This window comes from Sinohyriopsis cumingii, chromosome 2 (genome assembly GCF_028554795.1).
Source record: "Sinohyriopsis cumingii isolate HCF-2022 chromosome 2, ASM2855479v2, whole genome shotgun sequence".
Classification (NCBI taxonomy): domain Eukaryota; kingdom Metazoa; phylum Mollusca; class Bivalvia; order Unionida; family Unionidae; genus Sinohyriopsis; species Sinohyriopsis cumingii.
In genome coordinates this window covers 160,138,606-160,160,597 of record NC_142962.1, presented here as the reverse complement: position 1 = coordinate 160,160,597, position 21,992 = coordinate 160,138,606, and the positions used below count along the sequence as shown (strand labels likewise).

Genomic DNA, 21,992 nt, shown 5'->3' with positions numbered 1-21,992 from the left:
ACTTCGTTTACAAAACCTGTATATACTTATTTCACTTGACCTCATCAGCAAAAATAGGTTACAGTTGAAAATCTGCAAGAGCTATTATAGCAAAAGTCCAATTTGCATATGTCTGTATGGTCAAACAGTGGATAAGATAATTCGTTTTATTATTAATGGACCTGGATATGCCCAGTGAATCCTAATTTCTCCTTTGAATACATTCCCCAATCACATTATATTAGGAATATTAGCATGCTACCTCACGAATCGAGCCCTACTAAAAGATGAAAAATTGTCTTCCCCTTGTCCAAGTCCATTCACAAAGGGCAATAACTCTTGGCCAATACCTCCTCTTGTCACCGCCATGTGTCTCCAATTGTTAGCTTCACTGTTGTACATGCCACACATCATACAATTCATCCTCGGACAATCTAGCTGTTTTTGTGTTCCTATGGACCCATCCAACATTCTTTTTTTGATTTATTGTGTGAATTGTTCAATCTGCTGCATGTTGTATGTATTATTTTACAATTTCTGCCAATTTTTGAGTGATTTTGTTGACCTTATACAAGGTCATTATGTTTTAGCTAACCTTCAACTTTGTTCACTTACTCCATCCATTAGCAAAATTCTGAAGTGCTGTTTGACATCTATGTTTAGTTTATTTGTATTTCATGCTGAGTGATAAAATTATGGTTTAATTATTAACTAAGCATTTTGCATAAGTTCATAAGAGGGCCTTAGGTTTCTGATATGACACTTTCACTGCTCTATCAGTTACATGTTTTGTCGGCTTAGTAATTTCAGTATATTACTAGTTTCTGCTTTAATTTGTGTTTTTGTGTTGTTTGAGCAGAATGTCGGTTTAAATGAATAATATGCAACTTCAGAGCATGGAAGTCTACCATGACTCTTGTTTTGTTTATATTATGTATACACCATTTATGATATGCATTGTCTATAATACATAATCAATGGAAGTCTGGGCTTCTGTTTTAGCTAATTAGTCATATACTGACTTGCCAGTTTATGCTAGTAGCTAGTTAGTCAGATACTAATTTGCTAATCTGTGCTTTGTTTTTTCTTGTGTCATTTCAGGAGAATGTTTGCGCATGAAATGCACATTCAGAGCAATCATCCTTCTCTCTGTACAGCAGGGCCTTTGATGCAGCCGGTACTGGTGATTGCCAGACCGTCTTATATACTGCCAGCATCCAGGCCGACCACGCTCTGTTCACACTGGATCCTTTGGATCTAATGCATATGAAGACTGCACCACCACCAACTGTTCCAACATGGGGACCTTTTCATTGAATCGGTCCAGCCAGTTATGACTTAAGGGTATCTTAGTGACAGATCCATCCATCCGACTGTACCGTTGGCAACATGCCCATTCTATAATGGAGATTTCAGTGAGGAATATATCAGTCCAGCCAGGCCTTTGTAGCGGCCGGTACCAGTGATAGTTAGTCCATCTTCTGTACTTCCAGCTACCAGGCCAACCATTCACTGGGCAAACCAGCTGGCAGTGCCAAACTTACTTATGTATACTGCTTGTCCACAGGGACAGCTACTGATGTTTTCATAGAGATGGAATTGAGCTGTTATACCACCTGATATGTCTTGTCTAGCACTGCAAGTACACCTAGTTATTCAAATCTACCATCCTTCACATGTTACTCAGATCCAGCCATGGAACAGATTGAAGTTTAACTTTTAAGGACATTTTTAGGATGCTGGCTATTTCAGAATCTCCTCCACGCTTTCTGTCGCCCCAAAGAATTGGAAGATCTTGAGGAGGAGGAATAAACAGCCTTATGGTGACAGATGCCTTCAGATCTGATCTCCTGACACTTGACAAGAATATAGTAGCTGTTCATATGTATGCTTGTTTGTTTAATAGGGCGGACAAGTCTGTTCCATGCCCATCAGAGCTGGTTCTGGATGTTATTGCAGACACCAGGCAATAGCCATGTTTGGGAGGCGACTGCTAGGGTTGCTAGGGTCAGTGACCAGGGCTGCGCACCATACCATGGCCAATACTTTGATGGGTTTGGCCAGTCTACTCTTGACATAACGTGTTGCATGTGTGTCATGTCAACCTTGTCACACCCTCCTTTTCCAGACGACCCTGTTTGGGTTATCTCTGCCTTGGAGGAAGAATAGAGGACGTTTGGAGGCAGGCAGCTCAGAAAATGTCCCTCTACCTCACCAATTAACCCACACAGGCATTTGGAGCCACTCAGTCCTTATCAGCATAAAGTGATGTTAAGCAGCCTCATGGCAGGGGATCTACTCAGTCACATATGCACCAACATCGATCACTAGAAAACAACCATACAGAATGCACCTCTCGATTGGATGGGACAAGTATGCCATCAGCCTTGATCTGACCGATACATATTTTTCACATCCTTATCCACTCCATGTCAAGAACATTTTCTCCAATTATTTGCTTACTATGACACAGTTTATCAGTTCATTGTTCTTCCCTTTGGCCTTGACATCAGCCCCTGTGTTTTTACTCAAATTATGGATTGCACCGGTGCCCTGTTCCAGTCAATGTCATCTACAACTATGGCAGCATACCTGGACAACCTACAGCAACACATTGTAAGCTCTATCTTACTCCAAGGCAGGAACGATCTTCTTTCTCTTCTTGATCATCTAGGACTTATTTGAACTGGGAAAGTCAGACTTCAGTACATCCCAGAACTTTGTCCGTCTGAGTATGGAGTTCTTAACCAACTGGAATCTGGTGGGGCTTACTTGTTTTTGCATTATCAGAATCATTTTGTCTTTTTCCAACAGGACCTGGATTTCAGCAAGAGAGTTCTTACAAAGTGGTACCCGTTGTCAAGTCCCATTGATAAAGCAGTCATAATCATGCCAGAGATTGGATCATTCCAGTATCAGTGGGGTAACACAGGTTGCCTGACCATGGTAATACCACTGGAGAAGCCCCAAGCGGAAATAACAGTAGGTACCAATGCCAGTGACCTTATTACCATCAGCAACATGTGGCGGAGAGGGGAATGGCCTCTTCATATCAACATCCTTGAAATGAAGGCTGTCATCAATGCCTTCTGAAAAGACTGACTCTGAGGCAAAAATGGTCCTCATTAGGGGTCCGACAACTCAGTGGTGGTGAACTATCTCCTCAAACAGGGATGCACCAAATCACCCAACCTGCATGTTCTGATTTTACAGTTTCTACATTGGTGCAACAATCTCCATATCAACATACAAATTGGACACTTTCCTGGTAGTTTCAGTGTCTTGGCCGAGACTCAATCCAGAAGTGGTCAAGTCCTTTATATGGAATGGTCTCTTTATCAATCAGTCTTCACTTGGATCTGTGCACTTTGGGGGCTACTGATGATCAACATCTTGGCAACAAGTTGGAATCACAAGCTACCCACCTTCATCTCTGCAGATCCAAAAAACGTTTGCCATGGATGCACTGTCAGTCATGTGGGAGGGGTTGTGGGTGTATTTTTGCTTCCTCTCCCACTGTGCTGAGTCCGAAAAAAATTCCAGAAGTTAACGGTAAGAATGGCAAGATGATTCTGATAGCCCCTCTCACGTGGGACAAATCCTGGATCACTGATCTACTTATTCCAGCAATTGATATGCCCAGGAAGATTCCAGCCAACCCGAATGTTCTCCATTATCCACTACTCCTTACCTGCCCTGACTGTCCTCTTCTTCTACATGCTTGGCTCTTACCAGTTCAGCCATGCAAGACAATTCAAACCTTCACTTGTGGAGAGAATCTCGAGAGCAAGAAGACCTCCCACTCTGAATGCATATGAGGGAAAGTGACTGGGACTGGTTCCATACTAACAACATTGTCCCTCTGCATGCCTCAGTCCCGCAACTGGTTGACTTTTTCTCTGGCACTTTGAGGAGAAACAGTTGGATCCAATCTCTACCAAAGGCTACATTTCCGTGATATTGGACTCATTCTGGCATCATGGCAGACATGTTTTTGGGCAGGATATAGACATATCAGATCTTTTAGACATTATTGGTCTGAAACAACCAATATTCCTCATTTTGTCTCCTATTGGAACCAATCTTGGGATTTAACATGGCTCAATTTGAATCTATTTGAATCTCAAGCCTACACTTCACTAAAGTCACTATCATACAGTTCATGTATCCTGATAGCTTTAGCTTCTGCATGCAGGGTAAGAGAGCTATTTATGCTGACCCAAACTATCTTTAGTTCAGATCAGAGGGTTCGGTGGCTCTCTTGACACAACAGGGCTTCATAGCCAAAATAGTCTGTTGGTAATCAAAGAGTTGTCACTCACTCTCTTCCATAGTCAGGCTGAGAATAGCAGCTATGCGAGATCCTGTTCGTGCTGTCAAGCACTTATTTGAAACACACCGAGACAAGTCGTGGCATATGCCAATGCCTCTTCCTTCTGGTGTGAGCTGGAACACAGGATATTATGCTTCAAGCCCTTTCATGGCTGATGTGGGTTATACACTTTGTGTACCATATCAGAGTCACTTCATGTAGATTACTGCTCAGAAGTTTCAAGCAATCTCAGCAAGCCTGTCATTTGAATGCAATGTTCTGACTCGAGAAATAATCGAAGCTGTTGGATGGCAAGCACCGTCAACCTTGTTGAGGCTCCATACCAGAGATTTGGCATAGCAAAGGCAACATTGAATCTGGTAGGTCAATGGTGGCAGCACAGATGGCCACCAGACCCAACTGGCTCAATCAACACAGCCTGCTGTTAGCTATGCTGGATTCACTGGTGAAATTTATTAGGCAAGAAGATAATCACCTTCTTAACTATATCTTAGGGTCACAGGTCAAGTGAGCCCAGGCTGTGTTGTTTGTGTAATCAGGAGACCATCATTATTGTTTGCATGGGGAATTCAGCTATTCTTCCCTCAAAGGAAAACAAGATTGAGGTTGAAAGCTCATCATCCCATCCTATTACTTTTTTTTCTAATGTAATGTGATTTGGGGAACGTATTTAAAGGAAAAAGCAAATTTTTAACTAAATTGTGTTTCTTTGAGAATACTTACCCAATGACATTTCTTAAACCCCTCCCAACCACCCAGTCATGCAATCATGCATGTTATTATCTTGCTCAGCTAAAAACTAGTGACACCTGGCATTACCAAAGGGAGATAATGGGCAAGAGTTATTGCCCTTTGTGTATTAATATAGAAAGTTTGTTGTCTTTTAGTAGGGCTGGATTTACAAGGTGGCAGGATAATACTCCAAAGTAATGTTATTGGGCAAGTATTCTCAGAGAAACATAACTTACTTACAAATTTGCCTTCCTTCAGAATTGGCTACAAAAGTTTCATGTTTCCCTTCTTTTTCAAAGGACCATGAGTGAATCTTTTGATGGAATTTCATAGATTGCAATGTAATATCTTTGTTTGACTACTGACCATAATGCTTCATTTTCCATCTTTCCATATTCATTTTAGAAGGAAAACCGATGCAAAGTTGAATTTTCACTTTGGTTATTAATGTACTGTATTGAAACAAAAGGGATAGGAGAATTTTTTTTTAACAGGGCCATCAAATACTTTTGCTCCCACTTGTCCAGACAAGTGGTTTCAGAAAATTCACTTGTCCCACCTACATTTTCACTTGACCTAAAATTTCACTCTCTTGCCTAGATTTGATGAGATGTATGCATTTTAGTCTATAGAAAAAGAAAACCAAAAGAAATATAGTACATATTTCTTCAAAGGGTTTTTATTGTCAGATATCTTAAACACACTTTTTTTTTCTCTAATATGGAAGCATCCATAGTAACATTCATACTTGCATCAGCAAGACTGTCAATGGACAGTGTAAGGTTTTATGCATAGGATTTTAATGAATAAATAAATATATGTAAGATTCAATCATTCAGAATGCCTGGAGGCCTAGAATGACTGAATAAAGGCACAGAAGTGATTAAAGTATGCAAATTAGTGCTGGCCTGACTTGTTTTAAAGTAGGAATTAAACACTTGTTCCAGACTAGTGCTTTGGACAGTTTTACTTGTCTGATCTTGAAAATGATTAGTCCAGGATGCCAGGCTATGGGATTTGGTCAGCCCATGGTAATTCCATGAAATCTGTGCAAAGTGAACTTTACTTTTGGGGCCTGTTTAGGTAAATTACAGAATCTAAAATGACTATTTCACCTGAATCGCCCCCTACCATGGACCCTATAAGTATTCAGATTCTTCAGTTTATGTGCATTATTTAAAATCTGAAAAGAGACCAGACAGCTCCCCATTTTCATTGCAACAAATACTTCTTCCACAGTTGGAAAACTTTTTTACTTTGAACTGTTTGGATTGTTAGCACTGGTAATGGTTGATACACACGATTGGTTCTTTCGTTGTTTGACACTGTAATGGTTGATACACACATTTTGTGCTGTGATTCGTTGACACACACATTTTGTGTTTTGAGTAGTTGACACTGGTAATGGTTAATGCAAAAATCTAATGCTGTGATGCAGCACATGGTCTGGGATACATCTGCTAAGTATCCTTGGAATCACATGGTCTGGGTATACATCTGCTAAGTATCCTTGGAATCACATGGTCTGGGATACATCTGCTAAGTATCCTTGGAATCACATGGTCTGGGATACATCTGCTAAGTATCCTTGGAATCACATGGTCTGGGATACATCTGCTAAGTATCCTTGGAATCACATGGTCTGGGATACATCTGCTAAGTATCCTTGGAATCACATGGTCTGGGATACATCTGCTAAGTATCCTTGGAATCACATGATCTGGGATACATCTGCTAAGTATCCTTGGAATCACATGGTCTGGGATACATCTGCTAAGTATCCTTGGAATCACATGGTCTAGTGTGGAATGCTAATCACTTTTTTGACTACTTTGTTCTGCTGAACATAATGATGTCCTTTTGCAACATATTCATGTTTTTTTTATGTGAAAATAGAATGTAGTTTTAAATAATGTTTAGTATTCTAGTTTAATGACTTGTGTCCGTCTGGTAAATGTGCTGCAAACATTCCTATCCTTTTCAACAAAATCCAATAGGAAACTGATGGTGCCATATAATCATTCTGCAATTTGATTCCATTAGCACCTGTAAGTAAGAAACATAATATGTTTAATGCAGCCTTAAGTTATATTAGGCTAGATACATTTGTTGCATATTGAAAACTTGTTCTAAGAAGCTGGCCATTTTATACCATGAGCAGAGCAACAACATCTGCTGCTCTCCAATTTAAAAAAGGCAACTTCTCAAAACAAGAACACAATTAAGTAACTAATTTGGAGCATAATAGTAATGCTTTAATCTGCTATAAATGAACAGCTGTTTGTAGCTGTGTTGTAACTATTAACATTATCTGGTTCATAGTACAAACCATCATTAAAGTAACCAGGTAGGCACCTGTTTAAGTGTCTCATTAGACATGGGGTATAGTTTTCTCTAAACCATGTCTTGAATCTTGATATGACTCCCAGAGTCTTTCTTACTTTTGATTTTTTAAACTTCCAATGCAAGGTTTCAGCAGTAAAGTACCGTCTGTCTGTCTGTCTCATTTTGTTGTCACTTTGCACACCAGCTTCGTCTGAGAATTCACTGTAAAACATTCTGTCTAAAATATTGTTGTCAACCTCAACTAACTCAAATTTCTATGCAGTAGATACTATGAAATGCCCATAAACTGATTGTCACTATTACAGTACTTTCCCATTATTCTCAGCTACAAAGAAGCCCAGTATGACTGCACATCTTAGAATTTCAAACATGTATAACTTAAAATGTTAAAATAATTCATTCCTAATATTTTATTATTGAATAATTCAAGTTGTAAAAGTGGTTCCAAGGCTGGGTGTGCAATACAGAAGTTTTAGGTTTGTTATATGGAAGCACAGACTGAACATCTGCATTGAACGCTAGATCAGCCATGTAAGAATAAATGGATGTGTGATGAAACAAAGGTAACAGAAAGTGTGATAACTTGGTATATTGACTTTTGTCAAAAGATGACATATTTCAAGTGAGGCTTCCTTATAAATTTGTGTAACGTTTCCTCTCTCATTTACATTTTTTTCAGTTTTTCTGTTTTTTTCATTATTTTCCACATAGGTCCAAATTGCAAGAATAGACACGTGAGAAGGACTCTCTGCATCAATTATCTAAATGGCTTTTGTTTAGATGGACCAAACTGCCAATATATGCAGTAAGTATTAATGTTTCCAATTGGTCTAAATGAACTGCATTTATCTCTACCAAGAAAAATGACTGTTAGACTTGTGATGCTGATTTCAACCAGTAGATATTACCGTTGGTTGTGTATTTACTAATGCCTCTATACATATTATAACAGTTGAACTGACAAAGTACCCTTTATACTACCAAATGTCAAAGATAAAAATCACATTTAAATCTGAAATCATTTTCACATGTACAAATTTAGTTTTAACATATAAAAGTAGAAGAGACTTTCAAGTCTTTAAAGATTCCTAATTTTCTTGAAGACCCACAGTTATGTGCCATGATGGTTCCTTTCCAGCATTCTTCTGTGGGAGAAACGAAATCATGATCTTTTTAACTGTTGGTTGTCAATTTTTTTTAAAGGATTTTAGTTCAGAGGGTAATTTAAAGAGTCGTAGTCTTGTCCATAATTTGATATTTAAATAAAACAAATTTAATTTAATTTAATTTTTAATTTTTAATTTTATGATATCCACCATGATATTTATATTGTTTGGGTCAACAAACAACGTCAGTATCAGGTGGACATATTACATTGTAGGACTAAATTTTGTTTAACTTCTTGATCAAAAAACAATATAACTGGTTGTTTTTAATTTGAGTTATTTCCCCTGGACTATGACCATGGTATGTCTGTTTATTTCCAATTTGCCTCAAATTTTGCTCATATTAGTGGAATTGTCATGTAATTTCATTTGTTTTTTTGTAAGTGCAATTGTTTTATTATTTCCGGATTGCAAAAAATTTTTAACATGAAAAATGTCCTAATATTCTTTCCCTATGTATATTCCCAGTCTCATACCTATCATAAACAGAACAAGTACTATATATATATTAACATGATAATTAAACAAAAAAGCCTTTTTCAATTATCCAGTATTGAAAACTAGTCATAATTGTGTTGTTTAATGTAAATCTGTATCTGGACATATTCCTCTGATACATAAAGTTTAAAAAATGTGATCTAGGAAACACCTTGTAACCTACATGATTGAAATTAGGGTAAAGAAAAATTTGGTTAACCTACATTTCACTGATTTGGGTAAAATTTTGCTAATTTTGGCCACAATTGCTGTATAATCAAATTATAGATTTAATCTCTGACTTAGGTGAGATTGGGTGAGGTTGGACATGCACCAATAAATTGTTCATGTTCCGGTGACTAGGAATTTCCTGACTGCTTATTTTCACTAACCCGTCAGATAAGGCATTGCATTTTTGGGTTAATTATTGTTTGTAATGATATGCTTCAAATGTCATTTTTGACTTTCATTGATAAGAAATTTGTAAATTGATTTGTGAATGAAAAGTTGAACACCAGCATTAGTTTTGTATCACTGCCATCAGATCTGCTATTATTAGTAAATCTCCAAGACTGACATGCAAAACAGCTGTTGGTATGTGACATCCTTTGTACATTTTCAGGCTATAATTTTTGTTATCTCTCTGTATTAAAACAAGTATCTGCATTATACTTTTCAGTCCTTCCTTTGATCTCCCAGTCATGGACCCAGCATTACAGGCCAAGAAGGCCTCCATAGTATGTCATCATTGTGGAGAGTCGGGACACAAGGCTGCATCCTGCCATAAACTCCTCTCAGAAAACAAAACCAATAGGCCTGAGATTAACAATCACCACCAGGTAGGAAAGATTCTGGTCCTCGTCTGTGACCCCCCTTCTCCAAAGGGAGGCTACCCACCTCACCCCCAGTTAGAGCCCATTTTGCCTACAATAGAGTAGTACTGTGTGATACTTGTTGTCCATATGACGGGATATCTCCTTTATGAGACTGCCAAGTAATTGTAGAAACTAGAGTTCTGTGTTTGTAAAGCATGTCTGTGCTTCCAAGTTTAAACAGTCACTTCACCCACTCCCACCACCACAACATCTGTTGAGCCGGAGGGTAAAGCTGGGCCCTGGAACAGATATTGGTTGCACATGTTCATGATCCATGTTGGACTTAAATTATGGATGAAGTGACTTCTTTCCACACCAGAATAATACAAATTAGAGGGTAGAACTGAAATGAGTATCAGATTTTCCTATATTCGTGGCTTATGTTCAGATAGAATTTAAATATTCTTCAGTGTTATTAACGCAATCAAATTATCTTTTTTTGTTCTTTTGATCTGGTCTACCGAGGTATTCACTGACAATTAGACCCCCATCCCACCCATCTGCAGCCCCCGAGCTGCATACAGAACATGTTGTAAATCTGTCATCTCAAGATCTAAATATAATGTTATGTATATTTAATTGTGTATGTAACTTTTGTCCATGATTGTAAGTTGTTAACAGAATGTTTAAGTAGCATTTGAGTTCAAGGCCAGTCTTATTTACAATTAGACTGGGTTTTCTGGTGGATTGCTTAACATCCTGCTAAGATACAGGTTGAGTGAAAATGCATATGAATAGGGATTTGATGTTAAAAAATTACTCTTTCTTGTTTTTGATCATTCTGTGGGAATCCATTAGTGATCAGAGTTTACAGTTGTGTTGTTAAGATCAGATACAGAAAAATTATTTAAAACATTTTTTTTTTGAATTACTAAAGTGATCATTGACTCTTAATTAGTTGATTACTTTGGATTTTTGTGAATTCAAAGACATTCTGGATTGCATCATTGTGTTACATCAGGACATTCAATACTGTTAGAATTCATCTTGAACATTCTGTACTTTTGGACTTGTGATTGGACATTTAGGTTTATTTGGAAATTAACTCACAATATTGTGTCTTTTGAATTTTCTTTTTGTATTGTATGGGAAATAAATTGCTTGTTGACTTTACTTAAATTCTTGGATTTACTTTCCTTCTGTCACATATTGTAAGACCTAAAATCGTAGCAATAAGTAAATAACATTTTAGGGGTCTTGGATAAGTTTTTTTTATTCAGACCTATTATCAAATGAATGTAGGTGCTATTTTTGTCTGTTGTTCTTCAAACATAGTTTGACCAAAATGTTCCTAAAGCACAAACAATGGAAAATTGGTGAAAGAAATGGCATTAACTTGTAATTACTTGTTGAGCAAAATGTGGGATTATGTAAAAATAAATTGTATAGGAATTAAGTTTTTACTATGAAAATCAAATAAATAGACTTTCAGTGTAACTTAAACATTGAAGACATTTTATGCCCTCAGTTGACAACACAGCTATTTCTTAAGTTTAACGTGTGATAAGTTCAGTTTATACAGATATTACATGAATGTAAGTTTGTAATCAAATAGGGATTAGAGCCACAGTGGCTAAGCTGTTAGCATGCCAGTTAGATAAGCCTGGGATGTCTACTGGGATGTGTCGCTCTAAGCACTAATAAACTACTTGAATTGTTGTGTCATAAAACAAAACAAAGCCCAAACCAGTAGTGCAAAATTTCCCAATTAAGTTACTTGACTGAAAGGGTTATTTTCTTGTGAATAGGCCACTTACAATTCTGATTACTTGTAAGGTGTGATAAAAGTCTATTCCTGTCCCAGGTAAACAATAATCATGAATCAGAATTAAAAGTATAGTTTACTGAATGACATACCAAAGTGTAGACACTGGTCCCCCTCATTATTGACCCCCCTGACCAGTGGCTACCCACTTTTTAAAGCCAGAATCCCTTGGTACTGACGAATTTGTGTTCAGTAGAACCCCTCAAGAAAGTCCATCCCTCTAATGCAACCAGTGGGCAGCATATTAGTTAAAAAATGTAAAAAGTATCCCTCATAAGCAACCACATTTTAATATTTGTTCAGAACCAGTATTTGAATCATATACTATGGTGAGTAATCCAATTATCTGTACTGATGTCTGTTTCCTGATGTCAAGTTTTCATTACTGAAAGAAATTTTGACTAAAGTACATGTTCCTCTAAGGTTAATACTATATCATTAATGCTGACATTTACAGGAAATGGGGTAAAAAATGTTGTGATAGAGTTTTGGGCTTCACACAGAAGTTGAATTTTTTCTTTGTTGATTACAATCAGACATAATTGTCTGGATCATAACATAGTCAGCATAGGCTAGATATAGATTTTGTGGATTAAGACAGAGAAATTAACCTTGAACAAAACAGGGTACTAGACACATACCGGAAAATCATGTGAGAGTACATGTATCGATTCCTTTATAAACGAGGCATTTCATCAACTGTACAAACATTTCATCCGCATAATTAACTTGCAGAACTGAACAATTAGCAACATAGTAATAAATCATTACAAAACTTTAGCATATCATCACATAAATGGAGAATTAATGCTTTAGAAGAAAAAGTAAAAGTTATTCAACTTGACGACACTGGGGAGAGTGCTGAAAAGTTTTATGTTGGGAATACTGAAATATACAACATCATGACAGATAAGGAGAATATTCTGCAGCAGTGGGAAAATGGAGTCGGTGGAAAGAGAATTATTTTAAATGGCAATCAATGTTTGTACCAAGATTTGAATGCCGTTTTTGAATGGTTTTGCCTTGCACATGTGAACATTACCATATTTGCATTTCATGCTTAAGAATAAAAGCTATTAATGTGTATCAACTTGAAATAAGTCATTTCTTTAAGCAAGAAAAAGTTTTTAATAATTAGTGCTACTTTTAAATGCTTTTGAAGTTATTGGTAGTTTTCTTACTGCATACATTTATTTGTCACAAATATAGTCCCCTCTGGAAAGACCACATGTCTTGTACGGTCACTTTCACAGTGCAGAAGGGTGGCCATATAAGAGGGGGACCACTGTACTCTCAAACCTGAATCCGAGTAGACAAGATATAAAGCTATTGAGAAACTTCACACAAAGTTGGCTGTTAAATGGTTCATAAAGCACTTATATCTTCATGGGGAAAAAGTTTGGAAATATCTGCTTTATATTGATATAAGTTATATGTGGCTGAGCGTGTCAGTGATATAAGAAAATTTGCATGGAATTGGCATGGGGTCAGGCTTTTAACCATGCCAGTTAGTCACTTTGTGTTGACATTAAAGTAGAGTGGGTGTTATTACTAATTTTCCTTTTCTTTTACTGACCGCAAGGATTGCCTATGGTCAGCAAGTTTAACTGCTGAGTCAGGTTTAATGTTGCTATTCACCAGGTAAACAAACAAATATTCAGACACCAATTTTCTTTTTTAAAATAATTGTGTAAAAAGTACTCTGATTTAGATGCTTGGGCATTCACTTCAGTTCTGGTGGTGGGAAAATAGGGAAAAGAGAGTGAAGTGATGCCAGGATTTACAATGCTGAAAACAGATGTGTGTGACACAATTAACATCACGAAGCTTATTAGACTTTGTTTTGCAAGAAACAGATATCTGTATTTTTACAGGATGAAAGATGAAATAAACTTGTTTCCCATCACTAACAATCAGCCTTATATCTGAGTAGCAGAGTAACAGTTTTCTCGTAATAGGGCAATACATGCATTGCATACACTCCTTTAAACTTCATGTGTCAAGTTTCTACAGGAATCGTATATTGAAGCAATTATTACAGGCATATAAATTCATTAAACTGGTACAGAAGATGATCAGAAAGCACAAAATCTCTATTTAGACAGTGTTACCTTATACAGTAAAACCTGTTATGAGAGACCGCCCCTTCTGCCAACCAAAAGCGGTCTCTCAAGACAGGTGGTCTCTTATAAGAGGTGTGTGAAAATGGACTGGTTTTCAGGTTCAGTAGTTAGCATTGTTGAAAAATAAATAATACCCATACTCACTGTACATGTATCATATCCTTTATTCATAAATCTTGTTAAATATTGCATGCATTCCTCTCAATATATCCTTATATAATAAAGATATACATCTATCAAACAATGAGAATAAAATTTATATTTCAACATCACATTAATATGAACAAAAAATGAACAGTTAGATATGTATATATCTTATTCTATACACTTATTCACTTGTTTTTTAAGAAATCCATTATACTTCTTTGTTGACATGTTTTACTCAGCTGTTTGGTCTGAACATGTATCTCAATTATTGCCTTTTCCTGAATCAACTTTCCACTTACTGGTATGTTTTTACTCCTTGCAACACAAAACCACTCCCATACTCGCTTGTTCTAATATCCGTAAACTGTCCGTCGTGCCGTGGCACATTTCCTCTGTGCTTGTGCACCTTTCTGCCATTCATTTCTAATGGACTCCTTGCCTTTGATTACATTTTGAACTTGCGTTTTACCGACGCTTAAGCTGACTGCTATTTTGCGAGCGGTCTCCCCTTTTTCATTTCTTTCAGTGACATTAATCCTTTCTTCCAGTGTTAAAATTTTTCTTTTTTTCAGCGGAGGTTCTGCCATTTGTTATTAGTGTTGATGTTATAAAGATTATCAGTTTTGATCAGGTTTTGGGGAAATGTGGAATAAATATATATTATGTACCAATGAATGAAACCAAAAGGCATAATTAACTCATCAAGAAACAATACATTTATTCTGAGACGAAGTTTAAATCAACAGTGTTATAGCTCGATAAACAAAGGTTGCAACCATCTGCACCCAGGTAAACAGATGGTGGCTTGGTGAAACACTAACAAAAGAAATAAAAAATAATTTTTAAAAAATCCGGAAATGATTCTCACTTACTAGTATTAAAGACAATGAGCTCATTCACCCTCCAGGCATTATGGATTAACTGGAAAGACAAACGATGTACTCAAACCTACACTGAAACCCTTTCAAACGATTTCTCACTGGGACATAAGGACTACCGGCGTTTTGTGAGTTTTCATAAAGATAAAGAAAAAATACAAACCTCTAAATTGACTGCGTATATCCATCATTACTCCCTTTGATGTTACTCTTACTGGCTATTCACATGACTTCGGCACTACAATGGCAGTTAGTGATATGTACTTTAGTCTGGTTTACTGCAGTTTACAAATGACACCGTACGCTGGAGTTGTAAATTTCACAAAACTGGTACTGTAGCAAGACAAATTCTTTTTATATACTTTATTAGAGCAATCTTTACTATTTATGCAGTCTTTGTTACAAAGGATTAAATGATGGTTAGAGGTGTTTGTCTCGATATATGGTTGTTCAACTATAGTGTTGTTTAATGTGCACTTTGTTTGCATACTACATTTATCCCGAGCTCTAGTGTTTACAAAGGATTAAGTTAAGGTCAGTGGTGTGAATCCGTTTTGTTTTTTTGGTGATGCGGTTGTTCATAGCAGTGTCAAAATGCATATTTTGCCAAGAAATCGCGGTCGCTGGTCGCGTTCAGCAGGTGGTCGTTCATAACAGAGCGTTTATATAGTAAAATCGATCTGTGCATTACGATTGTGGTCGGAAATGACAGGTGGTCGCTCATAGCAGAGGTCGCTCATGACAGGTTTTACTGTATGCTCTGTTGCATTTGCCTTTTCATGTCCATTAAGTGGGTATAATAATAGTTTACAAGTTACAACCTAGGACCAAGTCCCCAGTTGTGTAGAGAAAGAGGGTTAAGGATAGATCCCAAGGCCAAAGCTGGTTTCATATCTGATCTTGTCTTTTTATGCCCAGTAAGAGTATAGTTTATAGTTATAAGGTGGAGATATAAATAGCTTTGAAGTTATTACCCAGTGGCCACACCTGTGTAACATGGAGTCCTGACATACAACATGGACCTTGAATTAGGGGAATCTCATTCCAAAAATGATCTGACATGAGTTATCACTTGGGCCAGCCATCAAGCATTCTAATTCTCACACACACAAAACTGAAGCTTAGGAGTTATTAAAAATTGTATGCCAGACTATTACTACCCCTAAGTCCCAACCCCAGGGTCTAGATCAAAATTCTAACAAAGTTGTGCATATTTAAAGACCACCCCAGTTTGATCATGATTGATGCAAATTTCCTGGAGTAGTAGTTGGAAACAGGTTTTCCATATGGTTGCAATGTAAGCTACACCATTGCTAGGGGAGGAGCCTCAAACACAATCTTGATAGAACATGTACTGACAAACATTCCTACCAAGTTTGATTGAAATTGGCTTTGTCAATCTGGAGCAGAAGATAAAAATAGGTTTTCCACCCAGTTGCTAAGGATGTCTTAACATTGCTAGGGGAGCCACGCAGAATAAATCTTTGATAGAGCATGAATTAGAGTCATTTCTACAAAATTTGATCAGGATTGGCTCCAGCATTCTGGAGAAGTTAAAAATAGGTTTTCCATATGGCCACAATTTTTGAAAAAGCATTTCATATGAACACTCTTTCGTAGTTTGAAAAAAATTGGCTCTGCCATTGTGGAGAACAAGTGAGAAATAGGTTGCCACTTGGTTGCCAAGGAAGACACATTGTTGCTAGGTGAGATATGCTGACCCATTTCAATAGAGCATATCCTAAGAAACATTCCAAACAATTTGATCAAAGATTTGGCTGAGTGAATCAGGAGAAGTCAAAATATGTTTTTTACTTTGTTGCAATTGATGTTGTTGTAGGGTTTAACGCCATTTTTCAGCACACGATAGGCTATACATGGCAGCCAGTATTAATGGTGGAGGAAAAACCCAGGAAAACTCCAGAAAGAACCACCGACCCACAAGAAGCTTCTGGCAAGCTTTCTCACATACCTACATTGGCTGAATCCGAGACTCGAACCCATGCAGACAGAGGCGATATGGCAGTGATCCGTAACGGAGAGCGCTTTAGACCACTTAGCCACTCGATGCCCCTTGTTGCAATTGAAGCAAAATAATTTTGGTTGATCATCTCCTTAGAAACATTCTATAAAGTTTATTCCAAATTGGTCTTTTGAGAATAAGTTTAAGATAGCACTGTTGACAGGTAATGAATGATGGATGATGCACCCCAGATTCTTCAGGGCCACACAATAAGCTGACTTGTCCTCAAAATGACTTATTGTGGTAAATCCCTCAACAGAATTTGTCCCAGTATGACATTTAGGATCCTGGTAACAGGGCTTTTGGAGGTACTTGATAGGGCATTGAGGTTGGCTTCTGTTACTGCAGATTTGTAGAAAATCCTTTAAAAGATTTCTCAAGAACCATGGAACAGAATTTGACTCCTTTCCATGGTAGGCATCCTGGCATCAAGGCCTTTAAGTAACAACGTATTCTTAAGAGAAAAAGAAAGAGAGAAAGTATATTAGCAATGATTATTTTCAAATTCTACAGAATTCAGTTGGAGTTTACAGAAAGCATTGAACTAACACCAATTGTTTGGTTAAATCTCCTGCATTTGGTTATTGGTAAAATGTTATAGATGATTGATCTCATACCTACATGTTCTTCTTGTTTATTTACATTTTTCCTTGCCTGCATCTGGTATATTTGAATATACTGTGTTGGATTGTATTATTATTATGTAGTAGTAATTCCATTATATCAATGGCATTGTATGGTAAGGGTGTAATTGAAGTTATGAGAACATGAAGCCTATCCCCTGACATCTTGAAACCATATTTGATTTGACTGATCGGTTTATCTCACTATCTTTCTTTTGGTGTTTATAAGGCCTGTCTGTCTGTCTGCCCTGTTCCTTTTCCTGTCTAAAATTTTTATTTATATTTTATTACAATGAAAGTAAATATCAAGTCTAAATCCAATAATTATATTCATATTTCATTAGTTTCAGACACAATTGCAATCAGTTCCAGTTGAAATGCATGTAGGACCAGATGGAAGAAGACCACTAGAATCTGTCACATGTTTTAAGGTGAGTGTGCACTATAAGGTCACAAAGACACTGTTAATGAGAAGTTTAGAAATTTACTATGTAAAATGAAGTTGTCATTGAATTCTAATATATGTGGCCAGTCAATAATTAAATTCTTGAACCAAGAAGTTTACACTCTCTTGCCAGTCAAGTTAAATTGTGGTACAAGAATGCAAAGTTTTTTCTTTGCTCTTTGTGATTGGCCATAACAAAAACTTAATGTTGAATGTATTAACTCTCTGCCTTTTGATCAAATATTAAATAAATACAGAACTATTAACAATAGTGAAAGATGTTTTGGTAAACTAGATCTATCTTTTGGACAGAATTGTATAGATAACATTTCTATAAAAAAATTCCATTCAACTGCCCGAGAAAAAAGGAAAAGGCTTCAATATAGATTTGAATAAGGGTATATTTATTCCAGTTGATCTGCAAACAATCAGTTGATTAGAGGTTGGAAGTACAATTTTCTCACAATATTTAGTGTTAAACTTTATTAATCACACTTGAAGCACATCACACTTATGAACTCAGATGCTATAATCAGTATATAGTCTTGTAGATTCTATGTCTGATCCTACATTGGAAAAATAGGGATTTTCAACAAAAAAATTCATTTTCTTATAAATCAGTATTGATGAATCTTCACATTGAAAAACAATATGTTCAAATTTATAAACTTGGCAATAGTTAATTGCATACCAAACTTAGCCATAGTTAATTGCATACTAAATCGTTTGTCAGTAGCTTGTTTGAAGAGGCAACTACATCCTGCCCTCCTAAAGTAGCTCTCACCTGGGTACACCCTGCCCTTTTTAGAGAAAAATCCTGTCTTAGATCCACATGACATAAAATGACATTTCTTGTGTGTATTTTGGGGCATTAACTTTGCATATCTGACCCCTATTTTTTCACTTAAAGTGCAAACAATGTCACAAATGCAGGAGTAGAATGCATAACAGTTATCTCATTCATGGAGAGGGTACATACAGAAGTGACTTTAATGTATTGAAATTACAATGACAGGCATCAAGCACCTGCATGCCTAGTGGACTGGGCTCAATACTGATTATGTTTGAACACTTGTGGAATTGTTATTGTTGCAGCAAATTTGAAAACACAGTGACCTCCCTTATATAAAAATTGCAGGATGTCCCGTAGTAAATTCAATCAACTGGATATTTCCCCACATGTGTTTATCTATTTCATTATCACTGTTCATCAAAGTATGGCTAAATCCTAAATTTACATGATGAAACACTTTTTTATTGGTGTACTGATTAACACAACTTTTGTAGGTCAGATCCTTTTATAATTGTTGAAGATACACAGATTAGATGTCCCTTTTCATTTGCACAAAGAGACTAGAGATCTTTTGGATTTGACTAGGAACATAAATGAGCACATGTTTGCTTTTGTTTGTTTGGGAAACAAAAACGTGTAATGTATCAAAATTGCAACAGATTACACCATAGTTTTTTCTTACTTTATTCAGGATTTACTTGTATGACTTCTGTTTAAATAAATAGTCCTTAAATAATATCAGATGTTTTTAAAAATGCATATGGTTACATGTTTCTGCACATATTTGCAATATTTGAAGGACATCAGTACATGCTTGGTTTCAGTATTAAGGTTTCTGTTTGGAAACAATTTAGGTTCCTTTTAAAAACTAGTTCCAAGTCTGAGTCCATTTTCATCATATATTCACATCATTTTAAGTCTTTAGAAGTGTAGTCATTGGATGCTTTCCAGATGTATGTATCAGTAAAAAGCCTTTTTGTTTGTAGAATAAGATTAAATCTTAATGCTTCAAGACATGATTTTCAGACTACCTTGTTAGACATACAGGTATAATGTTAGCTTGTCTATCATGACGGTACCAATCAGGTGCCGATTTAAAGGCCTGTTGATCTCCACAGTTAGAGAGAAATGTTACAGGTTGTTTAATTCTCCTCTTACACCACCAATCCTGCCCTTAACCATCACTAGATTTGTTTTGAAGATACAGTAAATTTTGTGGTCACTACATCATCATTATGGTATCAGAGACTATGAATTATGTTGTCTTCACTTTTTAACAGGGGGAATTAATGTGATACCCTCCATCTGTCTGTCTGTAGCTCTGTTTTAGCATGCGCCTTGGATGCAGGAGGTCGTAGTTTCAATCCCCGGCCGAGTCATTCCAAAGACTAATAAAATGGTACCAACAGCTGCCTCACTTGGTGCTCAGCATTAAGATTTTAGTGTTAGGACTGGTTGGCCTGGTGTCAGTATAATGTGACTGGGTGGGACATCATGCTACATGTCTGTGGCATGATGCCCCAGTGCTAAACATCGCTATAAACTGCCGCACTGCAGACATTGTAGTGATATAACTGAAAAATTGTTAAAGCTAAAAAAAAAATCCAAATCACACACACACGCACACACTGCTTTCCTCCTAAATTGTTGGGTGGAAATCCACAACACTGGGTAAATAGATTGCCATGTCATAACAAATTGTGAAAGCAGTAAGGTTTTTGGAACCCTCCGCTGGGGTCCATCTGATGGAGTCATAGGTGAAACATACAAAGTACTGTTACAGTGACATTATTTAATATTTGTTGGTCAAATTTTAAACATTATTTATAGCATGATGACATATTACATGTTATGGATTAGAAGGTTCTGATCCCTGGGTCAAGAAAGAGGGTTGAGGTATGTAATAAAAAGTGTGGGATTTGCTGTGGCAAGCCAATGAAGTAGCTGTGATTACTTTTGCCATTAATTTTGTGCTCACTTGATTTAGGTTCTACGAAATTCTTTTCTTTCTTTTCCAGTGCGGGGAAAAGGGTCACTATGCCAACAAGTGCACTAAAGGTCATTTAGCCTTTCTTCAGGTGCCCTATCCAACCTGATATGTCTTATACTTTTACATTGTGTGTCCTGTATTTGAATCAAATGTGAAATTAGTGTAAATAAAATGCTGTACAGTTGGGAGAGAGAAAAAGAGAGAGGCTGATTCTGATGGTGTGTAGTTGAATTCAAATGTATACTGTACTGGTTGATATTGGAACAGATCTTGCGCAAAATCTGAAGAAGAGAGATTGATTTTCATGAGAAATAGTTTTATTTTAATGTATGCTGTACATGCTAACATCAGGGAAAGAGTTGGAACATTATTTGTTGGAATATAAAAGGGAGTTAAGTAAGTTGAAAAAGATTGGGCATGATGTTAGTAGTTTACAACTCCCAACATTATAGCAGGGCAGTAATAACATGTTATAGGAATTGTTTTATGTATGATTTGACTTAGAACTGTTTTTAAATAAAATACTTGAAATTGATCACTAAAGAGATATGATATATTTTTGTCAGGGTCATCCATTATTTTTTACCTCATTTACTATGAAAACAAATTATTGATAAATACAAAAATGTACTGGCAGTTTAACTGAATTGTGATTTTCTGACAGTAACCAGATAAAAATGTAATATTTATTTAAAAAATGTGGAACTTCTTTTTTACAGTTAAAAGATTAAAGAAGTTCTCATTATAAAATGCTAGTACATTGTTATGTATTGTTACAGTGAAGTAGAAGCAAATATTGTACTTTGAAAGGATTACAGATAACATCATGTGGATATAATGTTATACAAAATAAAACTCCCTTAAAATTATATTCCTTTTTATTGTTTTTCTTCCTTTCTTTTGTTTGGTCTTTGATGGTACTTTCAACATATCATTTGAATAACATACTGAGAGAGCCAACCCATGTTGCCTTAGCTGCTGCCTTTTGATTGCAAATCCAGTGCTCTGCTGAGAAGGTCAGCAAACAGTATATGAAACGTGTGTGTGTGTGTGTGTTTTTTTGTTTGTTTGTTTGTTTTTCATAATCCTTTCAGCAACAAGTGACTTTTATCACAGGTTTGTTGTATAACATCCAGGCATGATCAGACCATTAGGTATAATGCTTACATTGACAGATTTTCAGACTAATAGAGCTATAGGCTTGTATTGACAGATTGGTCCGATCATTAGCAGTAATATTTGCATTGACAGATTGGTCAGACTATTACCTATAATGCTGACGGTTCAGGTGGCCTAG

At 36.5% G+C, this 21,992-nt stretch overlaps 1 protein-coding gene across 1 annotated transcript in view; it reads left to right on the top strand.

Moving 5' to 3' along the window:
• LOC149806208 (cleavage and polyadenylation specificity factor subunit 4-like) overlaps positions 1-21,564 on the top strand; it is a 37,006-nt gene extending 15,442 nt beyond the window's left edge. The window contains exons 4-7 of the mRNA XM_089951148.1: positions 8,102-8,195; positions 9,713-9,872; positions 17,812-17,898; positions 20,724-21,564. Coding sequence (XP_089807274.1) covers positions 8,102-8,195; positions 9,713-9,872; positions 17,812-17,898; positions 20,724-20,801 — 419 coding nt within the window. The 3' untranslated portion in view covers positions 20,802-21,564. The remainder of the gene's footprint in view (positions 1-8,101; positions 8,196-9,712; positions 9,873-17,811; positions 17,899-20,723) is intronic.
• The last annotated feature ends 428 nt before the right edge of the window (positions 21,565-21,992 follow it).